At 50.7% G+C, this 15,477-nt stretch overlaps 2 protein-coding genes across 2 annotated transcripts; both read left to right on the top strand.

The window, feature by feature from the left end:
* Positions 1-1,538: 1,538 nt before the first annotated feature.
* LOC132244637 (chymotrypsin-C-like) lies at positions 1,539-7,699 on the top strand. The gene is made up of 8 exons (XM_059716500.1): positions 1,539-1,578; positions 3,315-3,403; positions 3,498-3,595; positions 4,026-4,148; positions 4,591-4,727; positions 5,836-5,981; positions 6,686-6,835; positions 7,682-7,699. Exons 1-8 carry the CDS (start codon positions 1,539-1,541, stop codon positions 7,697-7,699), a joined length of 801 nt encoding a protein of 266 aa, XP_059572483.1.
* A 2,524-nt stretch (positions 7,700-10,223) lies between these two features.
* On the top strand, positions 10,224-15,477 carry LOC102574676 (chymotrypsin-like elastase family member 2A). The gene is made up of 8 exons (XM_059716488.1): positions 10,224-10,263; positions 11,087-11,175; positions 11,270-11,367; positions 11,460-11,582; positions 12,141-12,277; positions 13,619-13,764; positions 14,470-14,619; positions 15,460-15,477. Exons 1-8 carry the CDS (start codon positions 10,224-10,226, stop codon positions 15,475-15,477), a joined length of 801 nt encoding a protein of 266 aa, XP_059572471.1.

Raw genomic sequence — 15,477 nt, 5'->3', positions numbered from 1 at the left:
CAGCATCAGCAGTGGCTCTCCAACTGCGGTCTGTTCACATGGCTCTAAATAATCATACAACAAACATCTGATACATATAAAGCATATAACCAAGTAAAGGCCGGCGGGGCAGGGGGAGTATTTGGCACATTCATACACACAATAGAGTGGACCCAGGCAGTGGTAACTAGCAGGAGCAAGAGCTTTACAATGATACAGTATTAGATTTGGCTCAGGAAAGCTGTCACTGGAGTAGAGACAGACTGCAGGGGACCAAAGCACAAGGCAGGGGGGCACTAAACTGGGAGCAGTGGAGACGGGGGCTGTAGCTGGAGAGGTACATGGGTCTGGAGGAGCAGAGCAGCGGGCAATACAGGGCACAGCAGCATAGTTGCATGTTGAAGGAAAGGTGGGGGGGAGGTGGGGCCAGGGAAGGAACAGCAGGGAGAAAAGTCAGAGGCGATGGGTCCAGGTGAGGGGTCAGGAATCAGAGTCCGGAGAGCCCAGGGGGGACAAGAGCAGGTGACAGGTGCGATGGGAGTGTCTTGGGCTCCAGCTTCACCTTGGGGCTCTGGGATAAGCAAGCAGCAGACGGCCCCTCCCACGAACCTTTGCAGCCTGGGCCAAGCCCCATCTAATCACCAGGTTTGCCGTTCCCAGGCTCGCTGGCCACGTCCCAGCTGCAGGGATCACTTAACCCTTCACCTGCCCAAGGGCTGGGGATGCACGTTATTTGAAACACTAACGTGCAGGTCTTGCCTGGGCAGTGCAAGCCTTCGAGGGGCCACAGTAAGGATCTGTGCTGAGACTACTTGGACTAAACATCCCTCTCAGCTTGGAGGAACAGCATCTCCCCACTCCTTCAAAGTCCACTGCTGGCCCCATTACAGTAATGCATGGATATCTATTATCCCTCCAATGCCATACCTTGTCCAGCTCTAGGTCATCATCCAAGAAGCATTTCTAGTTTCTTGAAAACAACCAGTGTGTGACCCTGCCCCTGGGCTATGGTCGGAGGCGCATGTACGGCATCACTGCTGTGTGAATTGGAGCATGCTGAGCAATCTGGAAGGGGGCAGCCCAGCCCTTTGCCTTTGAAAGGGGGGTGAATTCACGGGGGAGTGAATTCAGAAGAGATGAGCGGAGCTCCAGGCAGGTCAATCTGCAAGGCAAGGCCCGTGGGATGTGGGGATCCCTTGGTGAGGGGATGTGGAGTGGTTCCTTGGTTAAAATACTCTCTTTTCCCCTTTGCTAAGTAACATGAATCCCATCCCATGGTGGCCACATTTCAGTGAAGCCAAGCTGTCCGCTACCCCTCCAGGGAGGAGCAATGCTCTAGCTCATCGATTTTCCACAGCAAAGGCATGTCTCTTTTCTCAAAAAACACCCAGCGTGCCATGTTTGCTGACTGATAACTTGCCAAGGTTAGGACCAAGGCTTTATCTCATGGTGATGTGGCTTTCCATTGCAACCATCCCCGCTCCTGGCTTCGGGTCAAGCTAGCTTTGCACTATAAATACCGTGAGGTTGCCTTCGTTCATCCTGCAATTCAAGTCACCATGTTCAGGTTTGTGTGCCTCATCCTGCTCCTGGGCTATGGTAAGTTTTTCATGTATGACATCCATGCTATTTGGTTGGGAGGGTGCTTCAGTTTGAAGTACCCAACTCAGGGGGACCTGGGTAGAGGGAGGCACTGTACGAGTACGATACGGCCATGTGAGAGCCCTGGACATGAAGCGCATTCAGTCAGAGCCCAGGGAGTAGCAATGTCAGCTTCCTACCATTATACCGTGGGGAGAAGTGGACATTGTGGGGAGAAGTGGACACGCCAGAGGGCAGGGAACAGCTGCAGGCAGACCTGGACAGGTTGGACAAGTGGGCAGAAAACAACAGACTGCAATTCAACAAGGAGAAATGCAAAGTGCTGCACCTAGGGAGGAAAAATGTCCAGCACACCTACAGCCTAGGGAATGACCTGCTGGGTGGCACGGAAGTGGAAAGGGATCTTGGAGTCCTAGTGGACTCCAAGATGAACATGAGCCGGCAGTGTGACGAAGCCATCAGAAAAGCCAACGGCACTTTATCGTGCATCAGCAGATGCATGACGAATAGGTCCAGGGAGGTGATACTTCCCTTCTATCGGGCGCTGGTCAGACCGCAGTTGGAGTACTGCGTGCAATTCTGGGCGCCACACTTCAAGAAGGATGCGGATAACCTGGAGAGGGTACAGAGAAGGGCAACTCGTACGGTTAAGGGCCTGCAGACCAAGCCCTACGAGGAGAGACTAGAGAAACTGGACCTTTTCAGCCTCTGCAAGAGAAGATTGAGAGGCGACCTTGTGGCTGCCTATAAGTTCATCACGGGGGCACAGAAGGGAATTGGTGAGGATTTATTCACCAAGGCGCCCCCGGGGGTTACAAGAAATAATGGCCACAAGCTAGCAGAGAGCACATTTAGACTGGACATTAGGAAGAACTTCTTCCCAGTTTGAGTGGCCAAGGTCTGGAACGGGCTCCCAAGGGAGGTGGTGCTCTCCCCTACCCTGGGGTCTCTAACAGGAGGTTAGATAAGTATCTAGCTGGGGTCATCTAGACCCAGCACTCTTTCCTGCCTATGCAGGGGGTCGGACTCGATGATCTATTGAGGTCCCTTCTGACCCTAACATCTATGAATCTATGCTGGCCTCTGCTTCAGTGCCAAACCCTTGCAAGATGGGAATTTGGTAGCTGTGGTGCAGTCAGGCTCTGGCTTCTTCCTATACATGGCCATCTAGGTGAGAGATGGGCAACTACAGTCATAGAAAATGAGGGTTCGAAGGGACCTTAGGAGGTCACATCTAGTCCAACCCCCTGCTCAAAGCAGGACCAGCCCCAACTGCATCATCCCAGCCAAGGCTTTGTCTACTCTGGAGACGCCAGCACCTCTCCCGGTAGCCTGTTCCAGTGCTTTACTACCCACCTCGGGAGAAGGTTTTTCCTCACATTTGAACCTGAGAAATTAATTTGTGTGGGTGAATTTTCCCCCCCCCCTGCAATATATTGTATACACACACACACCCTCTCAGCCTGGGTTAGTGTGGTGCACCCCATCTGCTGGGAACATCCCATTCTGGGTTGTCCAGCTCAGACAGACGAAGGGTTCACCATCCATGCAGTCACACTGAAAAAGAGAAGGGGGAGAAAGAAATCTCACCAGAGTATGGCCAGCCCCAAGGTACCTTGGATACTCTCTTTACTCTTCTAGCTGGGCTGCTAATGAGACAAGGGACAGGACGCAAGTAAGCATTTACAGTACCTTTGCCATGCTCATCCCTTGTTCCCTGTTGTATTTCCCAGCCTACAGTTGTGGCCATCCTTACTTCCCACCTCTCGTCTCCCGAGTGGTAGGAGGTGAAGACGCCAGACCCCACAGCTGGCCTTGGCAGGTGAGGATACAGTGCACAAGCTTGGTTCTTATGGCTTTTCCATTGAGTGCACTGGGCAAAACCCAGCTAACATCCTCACATCTTTGCATTGCAGATTTCCCTCCAATACACCAGAAATGGAGCCTGGTATCACACGTGTGGTGGGTCCCTCATTGCTACCAACTGGGTCATGACAGCAGCCCACTGCATCAGGTACAGGGGCAACCAAGGTGGGATGCACAAGGCAAACCCTCCATGGCCACAAAGTAGAAGCTGAAATCATTTAGTAAGAAAAGAAACAGCGAAAAGAGCCCTTAAGAAAAGAGCTAGAGTCCCGCTTCTTAGTGCAGAGGAGCAGCCCTGGTTAAAGACCTGGGGAAGAAAAGAGGGGACAAGAGCAAGACTTGCCATCTCATCAGTTGAGGATGGGTTTGGTTTTCTCTTCCCCTCCTGAACGGCCCTCATAAAAGAAAACAGCCTCCTACTGCCTCCTACATTTATGAGTTAGCACATTAGATTAAATTTATGGCCTTGTTGCAGCTTTGTAGCTCCTTTGATACCTGCACGGCAGCTGAGGGTTTCAGGAAAAGCAAGGTACTTGCCAGCATACCCATGTCTTCTCCTGCTCTGTTTGTTCATGCAGCAAAAGCAACACCTACAGAGTCGTTCTGGGGAAACAGAACCTGAGACAAGAGGAGCCCGGGTCTGTGGTTGCTGCTGTGGAGAAGATCATCGTCCACGAGAAGTGGAACTCCTTATTAATCATGTAAATCCACGGCTTCCTAACATGCACGGATGGGGTGGGTGGATCTGAAGCCTTGTCCTGATCAACCCTATCTGCAAGGTTGCCATCACATCAGCCTGGCTTCATCCCAAGACCCTGGGATCTAAAAAAGTGTCCCAAAAATTGCAAGAGGGAAAGTTGCTCTTTGTAAAGGCCAATCTTGGTTGTGAGGTATGTGAAGAGGATTGATGTGTGCTGTCAGCAGTCAGCTCTCTTTTCCATCTTACTAAGACACACTGCCCCCCCACCCCCCCTGCCGGGGCCAGGTCTGACCCAGAGTTGTGCCCCATGTTTCTTTAGGTGAGGGAATGAGGGAGCAACATCACTTGCAGGGAAGGTGCTGGGGTCACAGATCCTCCCCAAAACCACCCTGTGATTTCCAGCTGAGTTTACCCCTTGTTCCCAATCCCAATGTGTGTTTCAGCAATGACATTGCCCTGATCAAACTGGCTGAACATGTGGTACCGAGTGAAACGATCCAGCTAGCTTGCCTGCCGCCAGCGGGCGAACTTCTGCCCCAAAGCTTCCCCTGCTATGTCACTGGATGGGGACGTCTCTCAAGTAAGTAGAGCAGCTTGTCCTAGAGCCGTGCCTTCCAGCACCTACTACATGTCCTAACACCAAGACTTTGGGGGTGGCTAGTGCAGGGTCCGTGTTCGAACAGTGAGACTGGCTCTGCCAGGCTGCCAGTCTATTGCTCCCGTGGGGACATGCTGTGGCTGCTGCCCGCTCACAACGCTCGCTTTCTTCCCATTGCCACTTCATGCGCTGCTATCTCCTCCGATCAGGAATAACCAGTGACCTGCTCCGTGCACAGCCAAGAGTGTGGTCCAGAGAAATGATTCATGTGACCTGGGTTCTCCCAGTCCTGCCACAGGGGCTGCTGGATGATCCTTGGGTCAATCACTTCACCTCTCTCTGCTTCATTTAAGCCACCAGTTGACCCTTGACCAAGGCCCTTGCCCCTTGCCAATGGAGAGAGCTGAGCAGCCTCTACCCCATGCAAGTTAGTGTCGGGACTGTGCTACAAAAGACCTCCAGGCACGCTGACCTGTGCTGATGGCCAAAAGGAATGGGAACCACTTTGCAAGAGGAAGCAGGGCACAGCTCCCCTAGACTGACCCAGCTTCTCTGCCACAAACCGGAGGATCTGTCACGTCCCTGGGAACCGCTGAAAGTTTCAGCTGCCCAAAGAAAGGGAAGAAATCTCAGAGGCTGGAGACAGAAACCATTTAGGAGGAGCACAGTTCGGCTTGTTCATCTGCTTGAGCATCAAGCATTGCTCCCAGCAGCACATTTCTAGAAGTTTGCCAGGGCTAACTTTCTGCTAGTTATCACCTTATATCTACGTTGGCTCATTGGGCAGCATGGTCAAGTAAAGCAAACTATCACAGGGCCTTGGGAGACCTTATTTAATTCCTGTCTTTGCAACTGCTCTGTGGGATGGCCCTGAACAAGGCCCTTTCTATCTCTCAGACTCAGTTTCCCATCTGTTTAATACAGTTCCTGATGCCAACCTCCCTTGTTCAGCTCTGTGAGATCTGCCAAAGAACAGCACTGCATAAGAGCTAGGCATTGTTACTACGACTATTGCTATCATTACTGTTATCCTAGGACATAATCTTGCTCATGTATGAGACATTTGCATTTCACCTCCTCTGTTTTGCAGCTGGCGGCCCTCTTCCTGACATCCTCCAGCAGGGACTGATGCCCATCGTGGACCACGCCACGTGCACTCAGCCAGACTGGTGGGGCAGCACCGTCAAGACGACCATGGTCTGCGCAGGAGGAAATGGAATCGTTGCTGGGTGCAATGTAAGTGCCTCCCTCCAGCAATGTCTGCAGTGATGCTCATGAACTTCTCTAAGAGCTTTGATTGAAAGGGATGCTGAAACCCCATCTCGTTGCGGGACGTGGGAAATCATCTACAAGTTAAACCAGAGACCTGGCACCTCCGCCAGACAAACCTTGTGGGCTCTGGGGTGCCACTTTAGTGGACTGCAGAGCAGTTCACACCCGAGAAGGTGGCACTTTGGCCACAAGAGCCTACAAGCCAAAATCCTGTTACTCCAGGCAAGTTCATCGCATGTGCCCTGACACGGTTTCATAAGACACTACTGTCCTTGTCTCATGAGGGCGATAGGGTGCTATCCACCCTGGTTGTTTGTCCCAGTGGGATTGCTGCCTACATCTTCTGAAATGTATGATCATCCAAAGCTGTGCGTGCTCATAAAACACTGACCTGCGCACGAAGGGCTCAGTTTGAGGAAAAAATACTGTTGCAAATCAACTCTTTGGTGGAAAGACAATAAGCCAGCTTGACAGCCCTTGTCTCACCCGTCACCGTGTGTTCACCTCTCATTTGCATGTAGACAATAATTTAGTGACTTTTGAGAGTCACTCAATCAGCCCACATCCCTCCTAGCACGAGTCACTCCAATACTGCACAGAAAATAAAAGGGACCATATCCTCCCCATGTACCAAACTCATCAACGTCTCCTATTTAATTTTTTGTCAGGGGGATTCTGGAGGCCCCCTGAACTGTGAATCCGGCAACACATGGGAGGTGCACGGCATCGCAAGCTTTGTGTCTGGTCTGGGCTGCAATACTGCTAAGAAGCCGACTGTCTTCACTCGGGTGTCTGCCTTCATTGACTGGATACACAAGGTGGGTGTCTGCCCGTTAAAGCAAAGTCTTGGGTATTTAACCTTCTCTGTATGGTTTCTAGTTCCAAAAAGCACGCCTATCTGACACAGTACAGGTATGATGTAGCTGTGATAGGCCAGACAAAATACAAGGCAAGGATTTTTTGTGGGCTGTATCTTTTATTGCATCAATTATATCATTGGGTGCCCTTCGTTTTACCTGCTCTTTAGCTGTGCTGTTTGCTTTTTTGTCAGAGACCTGAGGAAGGGAGCAGTGGTAACCCTTGTCTCTGTCCCTCCCGAACCATACAGTTGGTTCAATAGAAGATATCACCCACAGAAATCCTTGCCCGCCACATACGCAGTTCATGCATTGCAGATCCTTCATCCCTCATTTCCCTTTCCAGCCATTCTAGGTGGCCCAGTCAGGAGTCTAGTCCAAAGTCTGCTTGTTCGGCTACTGATACCTTGTAAAGGTATCAATGGTGGCTCTGCAAGTGTCATCATCCAGATCTGAGCTTGACATCTCTGGCAATGATCTCTATGTCCCAAATGCTTGTGGGACATCCAGTGTGGTGGGAGAGTCTTTGCATTTCATTAAGGAATGGGGGAAGAAACATGAGGAGCAAGCAGAGAAGGGGCTAGATCACCAAGTGTGGATTTTAATTTGGCTTTTAGACCTGCTAACACTGCAGGCTGTGTGGATCTGGCTCATCAACAGACTTTTCTGTAACCCCTTGCACACAGGACAGCTCTGGATGCATTAGGAAGAGTGGGTTTCCACCAGAGCAGGACCTATTTACTGTGGGAGAGAAGGAAAATGCAGTCCATGAAAGATAACACTTTTTTTTCTTATCTCCTCCGACAGCAAATGGCTGAAAACTGAAGTCCAGCTCCTGTCATTGTGGGTGATCTCATGAAAGCCGAACAAACCTTCTCCTCGGTCGTTTTCCTTGGTTCAAATCAGCGCTTGAAGCATGGTTTTAGAGCTCAACGGATAACAGATAACAGCCTAGGTTTTTAAGGTGCTTCAGTGGTCAACATCTACGGCTCTCCCACACTCGATGCTGTCTTTTTTTTTTTTTAAACGAAAATAAAAATTATATCTCCTATGTGTCCTGTGGTTGGTGCCTCATCAATATTAAATATCAGGGTCTGGAAATGTAAAATTACCCCCACCCACTTTTCGAGATGGTTCCCTTACAGATTACATTAGCCTGCAGTTTAACAGATGAAAGTCAAGAGTCTCAATGCTATGTTGTCCCTCAACAGAGGATAAAAGTAATTCAGACCCAATCAATGTAATACAGGTACCAGCACCACTAACTACATACCAGCCACTTTTAGCAGCTGGCTCTAGAGGTTGATGGACCAGCTCTGTCTCCCAGGGGACACATGCTTCCCCCAGCTTTAACTCTGTTCAGCTGAACACCATATTGTCGTGGCAAAAACCGTGTTTTCCTCGTTTATGTGGCTGATAGAAAATGCTATTTAAAACGCTTCTGGCCACTGCCCCTTTCCATGAATATAGTGAAGAAGCAGATGTGGACGACCTGAGACCATCAGAAGCCACTGTGTTAGTGATACAGGAAGTCTTTGCAAAGACTGGAGCCAAGCAAGGACAAAATCGTTATTAGACACTCAAATATGGTACCAGCCTCCACCCAGAAGCACTTAGTGAGAAACTTTGCTTTGTCTTTGATGGCACAAAGGCATGGCCTGGTTCGTTGCACACAGCATAACATGATTACTCCCCATAAACAACCATGGGTCTTTTATTGCATATTGAGTCTAGCACTGGTCACAAGGGGCCATATTCTGGGCTCTGTTACAGCTGAGCAATATCAGACTCAATGGAGATCAATGGCTCTCCAACTCTTCTACTACCAAAAGAGAAAATACACTGTAAGGGCAAAAAACTGCCCACCACCCTGGGGCTACGAGCAAAGAACAGCTGGAATCCAGCTTCAACCAACAGAAAGCTGGGAAAGACTCACCTCCTAATGGCTGGTAACTTAGCTGTATGACCCTGAACTCAAAAGGTCCAAAAGTCTGCGTCATCCGTGGCTCTCCGGTGAACGGCTGCCCGCGCCCATCTACCCTGCGATCTGAGGTCTTTGTGCATGTAGACCTGAACAATCTTACCAAGAAAAAATGTCTCATACATATGAAGCATGTAACCACCCGGGGAGTATTTGGAACATCCTTAAGCGTTACGGTGTGGCCCCGGGCAGTGGTAACTGGCAGGAGACAGACTTTCACAATGATAAAATATTAGCTTTAGCCCAGAGAAAGTTGTCACTGGAAGGTAGTCAGACTACAGAGGACCAGAGGACAGAGAAGGGGAGCAGACCGAGGTGGGTGGGGGGCACTAAACTGGGAGCAGTGGAGAAGGGGGCTGTAGCTGGAGAGGTACATGGGTCTGGAGGAGCAGAGCAGCGGGCAATACAGGGCATAGCAGCATGGTTGCATGTTGAAGGAAAGGTGGGGAGGAGGTGGGGCCAGGGAAGGAACAGCAGGGAGAAAAGTCAGAGGCGATGGGTCCAGGTGAGGGGTCAGGAATCAGAGTCCGGAGAGCCCAGGGGGGACAAGAGCAGGTGACAGGTGCGATGGGAGTGTCTTGGGCTCCAGCTTCACCTTGGGGCTCTGGGATAAGCAAGCAGCAGACGGCCCCTCCCACGAACCTTTGCAGCCTGGGCCAAGCCCCATCTAATCACCAGGTTTGCCGTTCCCAGGCTCGCTGGCCACGTCCCAGCTGCAGGGATCACTTAACCCTTCACCTGCCCAAGGGCTGGGGATGCACGTTATTTGAAACACTAACGTGCAGGTCTTGCCTGGGCTGTGCAAGCCTTCGAGGGGCCACAGTACGGATCTGTGCTGAGACTGCTTGGACTAAACATCCCTCTCGCCTTTGAGGAGCAACATCTCCCCACTCCTTCAAAGTCCACTGCTGGCCCCATTACAGTAGTGCATGGATATCCATTATCCCTCCGGGGCTATACCTTGTCTGGCTCTAGGTCATCATCCAAGAAGCATTTCTAGTTCCTTGAACACGCCCAGTTGTCACCCTGCCCCTGGGCTATGGTCGGAGGCGCATGTACGGCATCGCTGCTGTGTGAATTGGAGCATGCTGAGCAATCTGGAAGGGGGCAGCCCAGCCCTTTGCCTCCAGGGAGGAGCAATGCTCTAGCTCATCGATTTTCCACAGCAAAGGCATGTCTCTTTTCTCAAAAAACACCCAGCGTGCCATGTTTGCTGACTGATAACTTGCCAAGGTTAGGACCAAGGCTTTATCTCATGGTGATGTGGCTTTCCATTGCAACCATCCCCGCTCCTGGCTTCAGGTCATGCTAGCTTTGCACTATAAATACCATGAGGTTGCCTTCGCTGAGCCTGCAATTCAAGTCACTATGTTCAGGTTTGTGTGCCTCATCCTGCTCCTGGGCTATGGTAAGTTTTTCATGTACGATATCCATGCTATTTGGTTGGGAGGGTGCTTCCACCTGGGTGGAGGGAGGCACTGTACGAGTACAATACGGAAATGTGAGAGACCTGGACATGAAGCGCATTCACAGTCAGAGCCCAGGGAGCAGCAATGTCAGCTTCCTACCATTGTGCTGGCCTCTGCTTCAGTGCAAACCCTTGCAAGATGGGAATTTGGTAGCTGTGGTGCAGTCAGGCTCTGGCCTCTTTCGATACATGGCCATCTAGGTGAGAGATGGGCAACTACAGTCATAGAAAATGAGGGTTCGAAGGGACCTTAGGAGGTCACATCTAGTCCAACCCCCTGCTCAAAGCAGGACCAGCCCCAGCTGCATCATCCCAGCCAAGGCTTTGTCTACTCTGGAGACGCCAGCACCTCTCCTGGTAGCCTGTTCCAGTGCTTTACTACCCACCTCAGGAGAAGGTTTTTCCTCACATTTGAACCTGAGAAATTAATTTGTGTGGGTGAATTTTTCCCCCCCCCTGCAATATATTGTATACACACATACACACTCTCAGCCTGGGTTAGTGTGGTGCACCCCATCTGCTGGGAACATCCCATTCTGGGTTGTCCAGCTCAGACAGACGAAGGGTTCACCATCCATGCAGTCACACTGAAAAAGAGAAGGGGGGGAAAGAAATCTCACCAGGGTATGGCCAACCCCAAGGTACCTTGGATACTCTCTTTACTCTTCTAGCTGAGCTGCTAATGAGACAAGGGACAGGACGCAAGTAAGCATTTACAGTACCTTTGCCATGCTCATCCCTTGTTCCCTGTTGTATTTCCCAGCCTACAGTTGTGGCCATCCTTACTTCCCACCTCTCGTCTCCCGAGTGGTAGGAGGTGAAGACGCCAGACCCCACAGCTGGCCTTGGCAGGTGAGGATACAGTGCACAAGCTTGGTTCTTATGGCTTTTCCATTGAGTGCACTGCGCAAAACCCAGCTAACATCCTCACATCTTTGCATTGCAGATTTCCCTCCAATACACCAGAAATGGAGCCTGGTATCACACGTGTGGTGGGTCCCTCATTGCTACCAACTGGGTCATGACAGCAGCCCACTGCATCAGGTACAGGGGCAACCAAGTTGGGATGCACAAGGCAGATCCTCCATGGCCACAAAGCATACCCATGTCTTCTCCTGCTCTGTTTGTTCATGCAGCAAAAGAAACACCTACAGAGTCGTTCTGGGGAAACAGAACCTGAGACAAGAGGAGCCCGGGTCTGTGGTTGCTGCTGTGGAGAAGATCATCGTCCACGAGAAGTGGAACTCCTTATTAATCATGTAAATCCACGGCTTCCTAACATGCACGGATGGGGTGGGTGGATCTGAAGCCTTGTCCTGATCAACCCCATCTGCAAGGCTGCCATCACATCAGCCTGGCTTCATCCCAAGACCCTGGGATCTAAAAAAGTGTTCCAAAAATTGCAAGAGGGGAAATAGGCAGACAAGGTTCCTTGGGTGAATTTGATATCTTTTATAAGACCAACCCAAATGGTTGGAGAATAGTTAATAAGCAAGCTTTTGGATTCAAAAAGCCTTCATCAGGCTAAGGAAGAAATTGCTCTTTGGAAACGCCAATCTTGGTTGTGAGGTATGTGAAGAGGATTGATGTGTGCCGTCAGCAGTCACCTCTCTTTCCCCACTTACCATGACACACTGCCCCCCCCCCTGCCGCCGGGTCCAGGCCTGACCCAGAGTCGCCTAGGTTTCTTTAGGTGAGGGAATGAGGGAGCAACATCACTTGCAGGGAAGGTGCTGAGGTCACAGATCCTCCCCAAAACCACCCTGCAATTTCCAGCTGAGTTTACCCCTTGTTCCCAATTCTGATGTGTGTTTCAGCAACGACATTGCCCTGATCAAACTGGCTGAACATGTGGTACCGAGTGAAACGATCCGGCTAGCTTGCCTGCCGCCAGCGGGCGAACTTCTGCCCCAAGGCTTCCCCTGCTATGTCACTGGATGGGGACGTCTCTCAAGTAAGTAGAGCAGCTTGTCCTGGAGTCGTGCCTTCCAGCACCTACTACATGCCCTAACACCAACGCACTTGGGGTGGCTAGTGTAGAGTCCGTGTTCGAACAGTGAGACTGGCTCTGCCAGGCTGCCAGTCCATTGCCTCCATGGGGACACGCTGTGGCTGCTGCCCACTCACAATGCAGAGACTTGGGGCAGGCAAGGTACCGTGAGGGGTTACAGTGGGCACCGGCTGGTGCAGGACTGCTCCGGGCAAGGGGAATTCATGCAGGCGGGCAAAACACACAGCAGGTCCTGTTTGCTAGTGCAAAGAAGACACAACACCTGATTCACCTCCTGAACCACACTCCCCAGTGGGCTGTTTGCCACATCCACGGGTGCCAGATCAGTTCTCACGACAGTAGAGGAGAGCTAAGATATCCCAGGAGCTGAGGATGGGGAAGATTTCAGGGGAATTAACTAATCTTCTTGCTTGAAATGAAAGAATTTCCCGTGCATTACCTCCCAGAGCTTTCCTAGTCTCACTTTCCCATCAGGAGCTTAAATATTCATCTTTTTCCACTTTCTTCCCATTGGCCCTTTGGCTGCCACGAGGGATTCTCCCCTGGGCCTTCCTGCATGTGCCCTTCATGCACTGCTATCTCCTCCGATCAGGAATAACTAGTGACCTGTTTTGTGCACAGCCAACAGTGTGGTCTAGAGCAATGATTTACGTGACCTGGGTTCTTCCAGTCCTGCCACAGGGACTGCTGGATGATCCTTGGGTCAATCACTTCACCTCTCTCTGCTTCATTTAGGCCAAGGCCCTTGCCCATTGCCAATGGAGAGAGCTAAGCAGCCTGTACCCCATGCAAATTAGCGTCGGGACTGCGCTGCAAAAGACCTCCAGGCACGCTGACCTGTGCTGATGGCCAAAAGGAATGGGAACCACTTTGCGAGAGGAAGCAGGGCACAGCTCCCCTAGACTGACCCAGCTTCTCTGCCACAAACCGGAGGATCTGTCACGTCCCTGGGAACCGCTGAAGGTTTCAGCTGCCCAAAGAAAGGGAAGAAATCTCAGAGGCTGGAGGCAGAAACCATTTAGGAGGAGCAAAGTTCAGCTTGTTCAGAGCTGACTCAGTTTCCCATCTGTTTAATACAGTTCCTGATGCCAACCTCCCTTGTTCAGCTCTGTGAGATCTGCCAAAGAACAGCACTGCATAAGAGCTAGGCATTGTTACTACGACTATTGCTATCCTTACTGTTATCCTAGGACATAATCTTGCTCATGTATGAGACATTTGCATTTCACCTGTACGTAAAATGCTCTTGATAGTCCCAGTCTTGTGGCCTCCTCTGTTTTGCAGCTGGCGGCCCTCTTCCTGACATCCTCCAGCAGGGACTGATGCCCATCGTGGACCACGCCACGTGCACTCAGCCAGACTGGTGGGGCAGCACCGTCAAGACGACCATGGTCTGCGCAGGAGGAAATGGAATCGTTGCTGGGTGCAATGTAAGTGCCTCCCTCCAGCAATGTCTGCAGTGATGCTCATGAACTTCTCTAAGAGTTTTGATTGAAAGGGATGCTGAAACCCCATCTCGTTGCGGGACGTGGGAAATCATCTACAAGTTAAACCAGAGACCTGGCACCTCCGCCAGACAAACCTTGTGGGCTCTGGGGTGCCACTTTAGTGGACTGCAGAGCAGTTCACACCTGGGAAGGCGGCACTTTGGCCACAAGAGCCTACAAGCCAAAATCCTGTTACTCCAGGCAAGTTCATCGCATGTGCCCTGACATGGTTTCATAAGACACTACTGTCCTTGTCTCATGAGGGCGATAGGGTGCTATCCACCCTGGTTGTTTGTCCCAGTGGGATTGCTGCCTACATCTTCTGAAATGTATGATCATCCAAAGCTGTGCGTGCTCATAAAACACTGACCTGCGCACAAAGGGCTCAGTTTGAGGAAAAAATACTGTTGCAAATCAACTCTTTGGTGGAAAGACAATAAGCCAGCTTGACAGCCCTTGTCTCACCCGTCACCGTGTGTTCACCTCTCATTTGCATTTAGACAGTAATTTTAGTGACTTTTGAGAGTCACTCAATCAGCCGACATCCCTCCTAGCACGAGTCACTCCAATACTGCACAGAAAATAAAAGGGACCATATCCTCCCCGTGTACCAAACTCATTCATGTCTCTTATTTAATTTTTTGTCAGGGGGATTCTGGAGGCCCCTTGAACTGTGAATCCGGCGACACATGGGAGGTGCATGGCATCACGAGCTTTGTGTCTAGTCTGGGCTGCAATACTGCTAAGAAGCCGACTGTCTTCACTCGGGTGTCTGCCTTCATTGACTGGATACACAAGGTGGGTGTCTGCCCGTTAAAGCAAAGTCTTGGGTATTTAACCTTCTCTTTGTGGTTTCTAGAGCACACCTATCTGACACAGTACAGGCATGATGTAGCTGTGATAAGCCAGGAAAAATACAAGACAAGGATTTTTTGTGGGCTGTATCTTTTATTGCATCAATTATATCATTGGGTGCCCTTCGTTTTACCTGCTCTTTAGCTGTGCTGTTTGTTTGTTTTCAGAGACCTGAGGAAGGGAGCAGTGGTAACCCTTGTCTCTGTCCCTCCCGAACCATACAGTTGGTTCAATAGAAGATATCGCCCACAGAAATCCTTGCCCGTCACATACCCAGTTCATGCATTGGAGATCCTTCATCCCTCATTTCCGTTTCCAGCCATTCTAGGTGGCCCGGTCAGGAGTCTAGTCCAAAGTCTGCTTGTTCGGCTACTGATACCTTGTAAAGGTATCAGTGGTGGCTCTGCAAGTGTCAGCATCCAGATCTGAGCTTGACATCGCTGGCAATGATCTCTATGTCCCAAATGCTTGTGGGACATCCAGTGTGGTGGAGAGTCTTTGCATTTCATTAAGGAATGGGGGAAGAAGCAGGAGTTGCAATCAGAGAAGCGGCTAAACCACAAAGTGTAGAATTTTAATCTGGCTTTTAGACCCTCCAGCACTGCGGGCTGTTTGGATCAGGCTCATCAACAGGCTTTTCTGTAACCCCTTGCACACAGGACAGCTCTGGATGCATTAGGAAGAGTGGGTTTCCACCAGAGCAGGACCATTTACTCTGGGGGAGAAGGAAAATGCAGTCCATGAAAGATAACACTTCTTTTTTCTTTTTATCTCCTCCAACAGCAAATGGCTGAAAACTGA

Source organism: Alligator mississippiensis, chromosome 13 (assembly GCF_030867095.1).
Source record: "Alligator mississippiensis isolate rAllMis1 chromosome 13, rAllMis1, whole genome shotgun sequence".
In the NCBI taxonomy this organism is placed as follows: Eukaryota; Metazoa; Chordata; order Crocodylia; family Alligatoridae; genus Alligator; species Alligator mississippiensis.
The sequence above is the reverse complement of the archived record's forward strand: the minus strand, read 5'-3'. Positions and strand labels throughout refer to the sequence as shown.

Excerpts from the sequence above, each read along its gene's own strand:
- LOC132244637 (XM_059716500.1), top strand. The coding sequence starts at position 1,539 with ATGTTCAGGTTTGTGTGCCTCATCCTGCTCCTGGGCTATG. Across the intron at positions 3,596-4,025 it reads ACAGCAGCCCACTGCATCAG|CAAAAGCAACACCTACAGAG; the intron begins GTACAGGGGCAA and ends TTGTTCATGCAG. Across the intron at positions 5,982-6,685 it reads GAATCGTTGCTGGGTGCAAT|GGGGATTCTGGAGGCCCCCT; the intron begins GTAAGTGCCTCC and ends ATTTTTTGTCAG.
- LOC102574676 (XM_059716488.1), top strand. The coding sequence starts at position 10,224 with ATGTTCAGGTTTGTGTGCCTCATCCTGCTCCTGGGCTATG. Across the intron at positions 10,264-11,086 it reads CATCCTGCTCCTGGGCTATG|CCTACAGTTGTGGCCATCCT; the intron begins GTAAGTTTTTCA and ends TGTATTTCCCAG. Across the intron at positions 11,368-11,459 it reads ACAGCAGCCCACTGCATCAG|CAAAAGAAACACCTACAGAG; the intron begins GTACAGGGGCAA and ends TTGTTCATGCAG.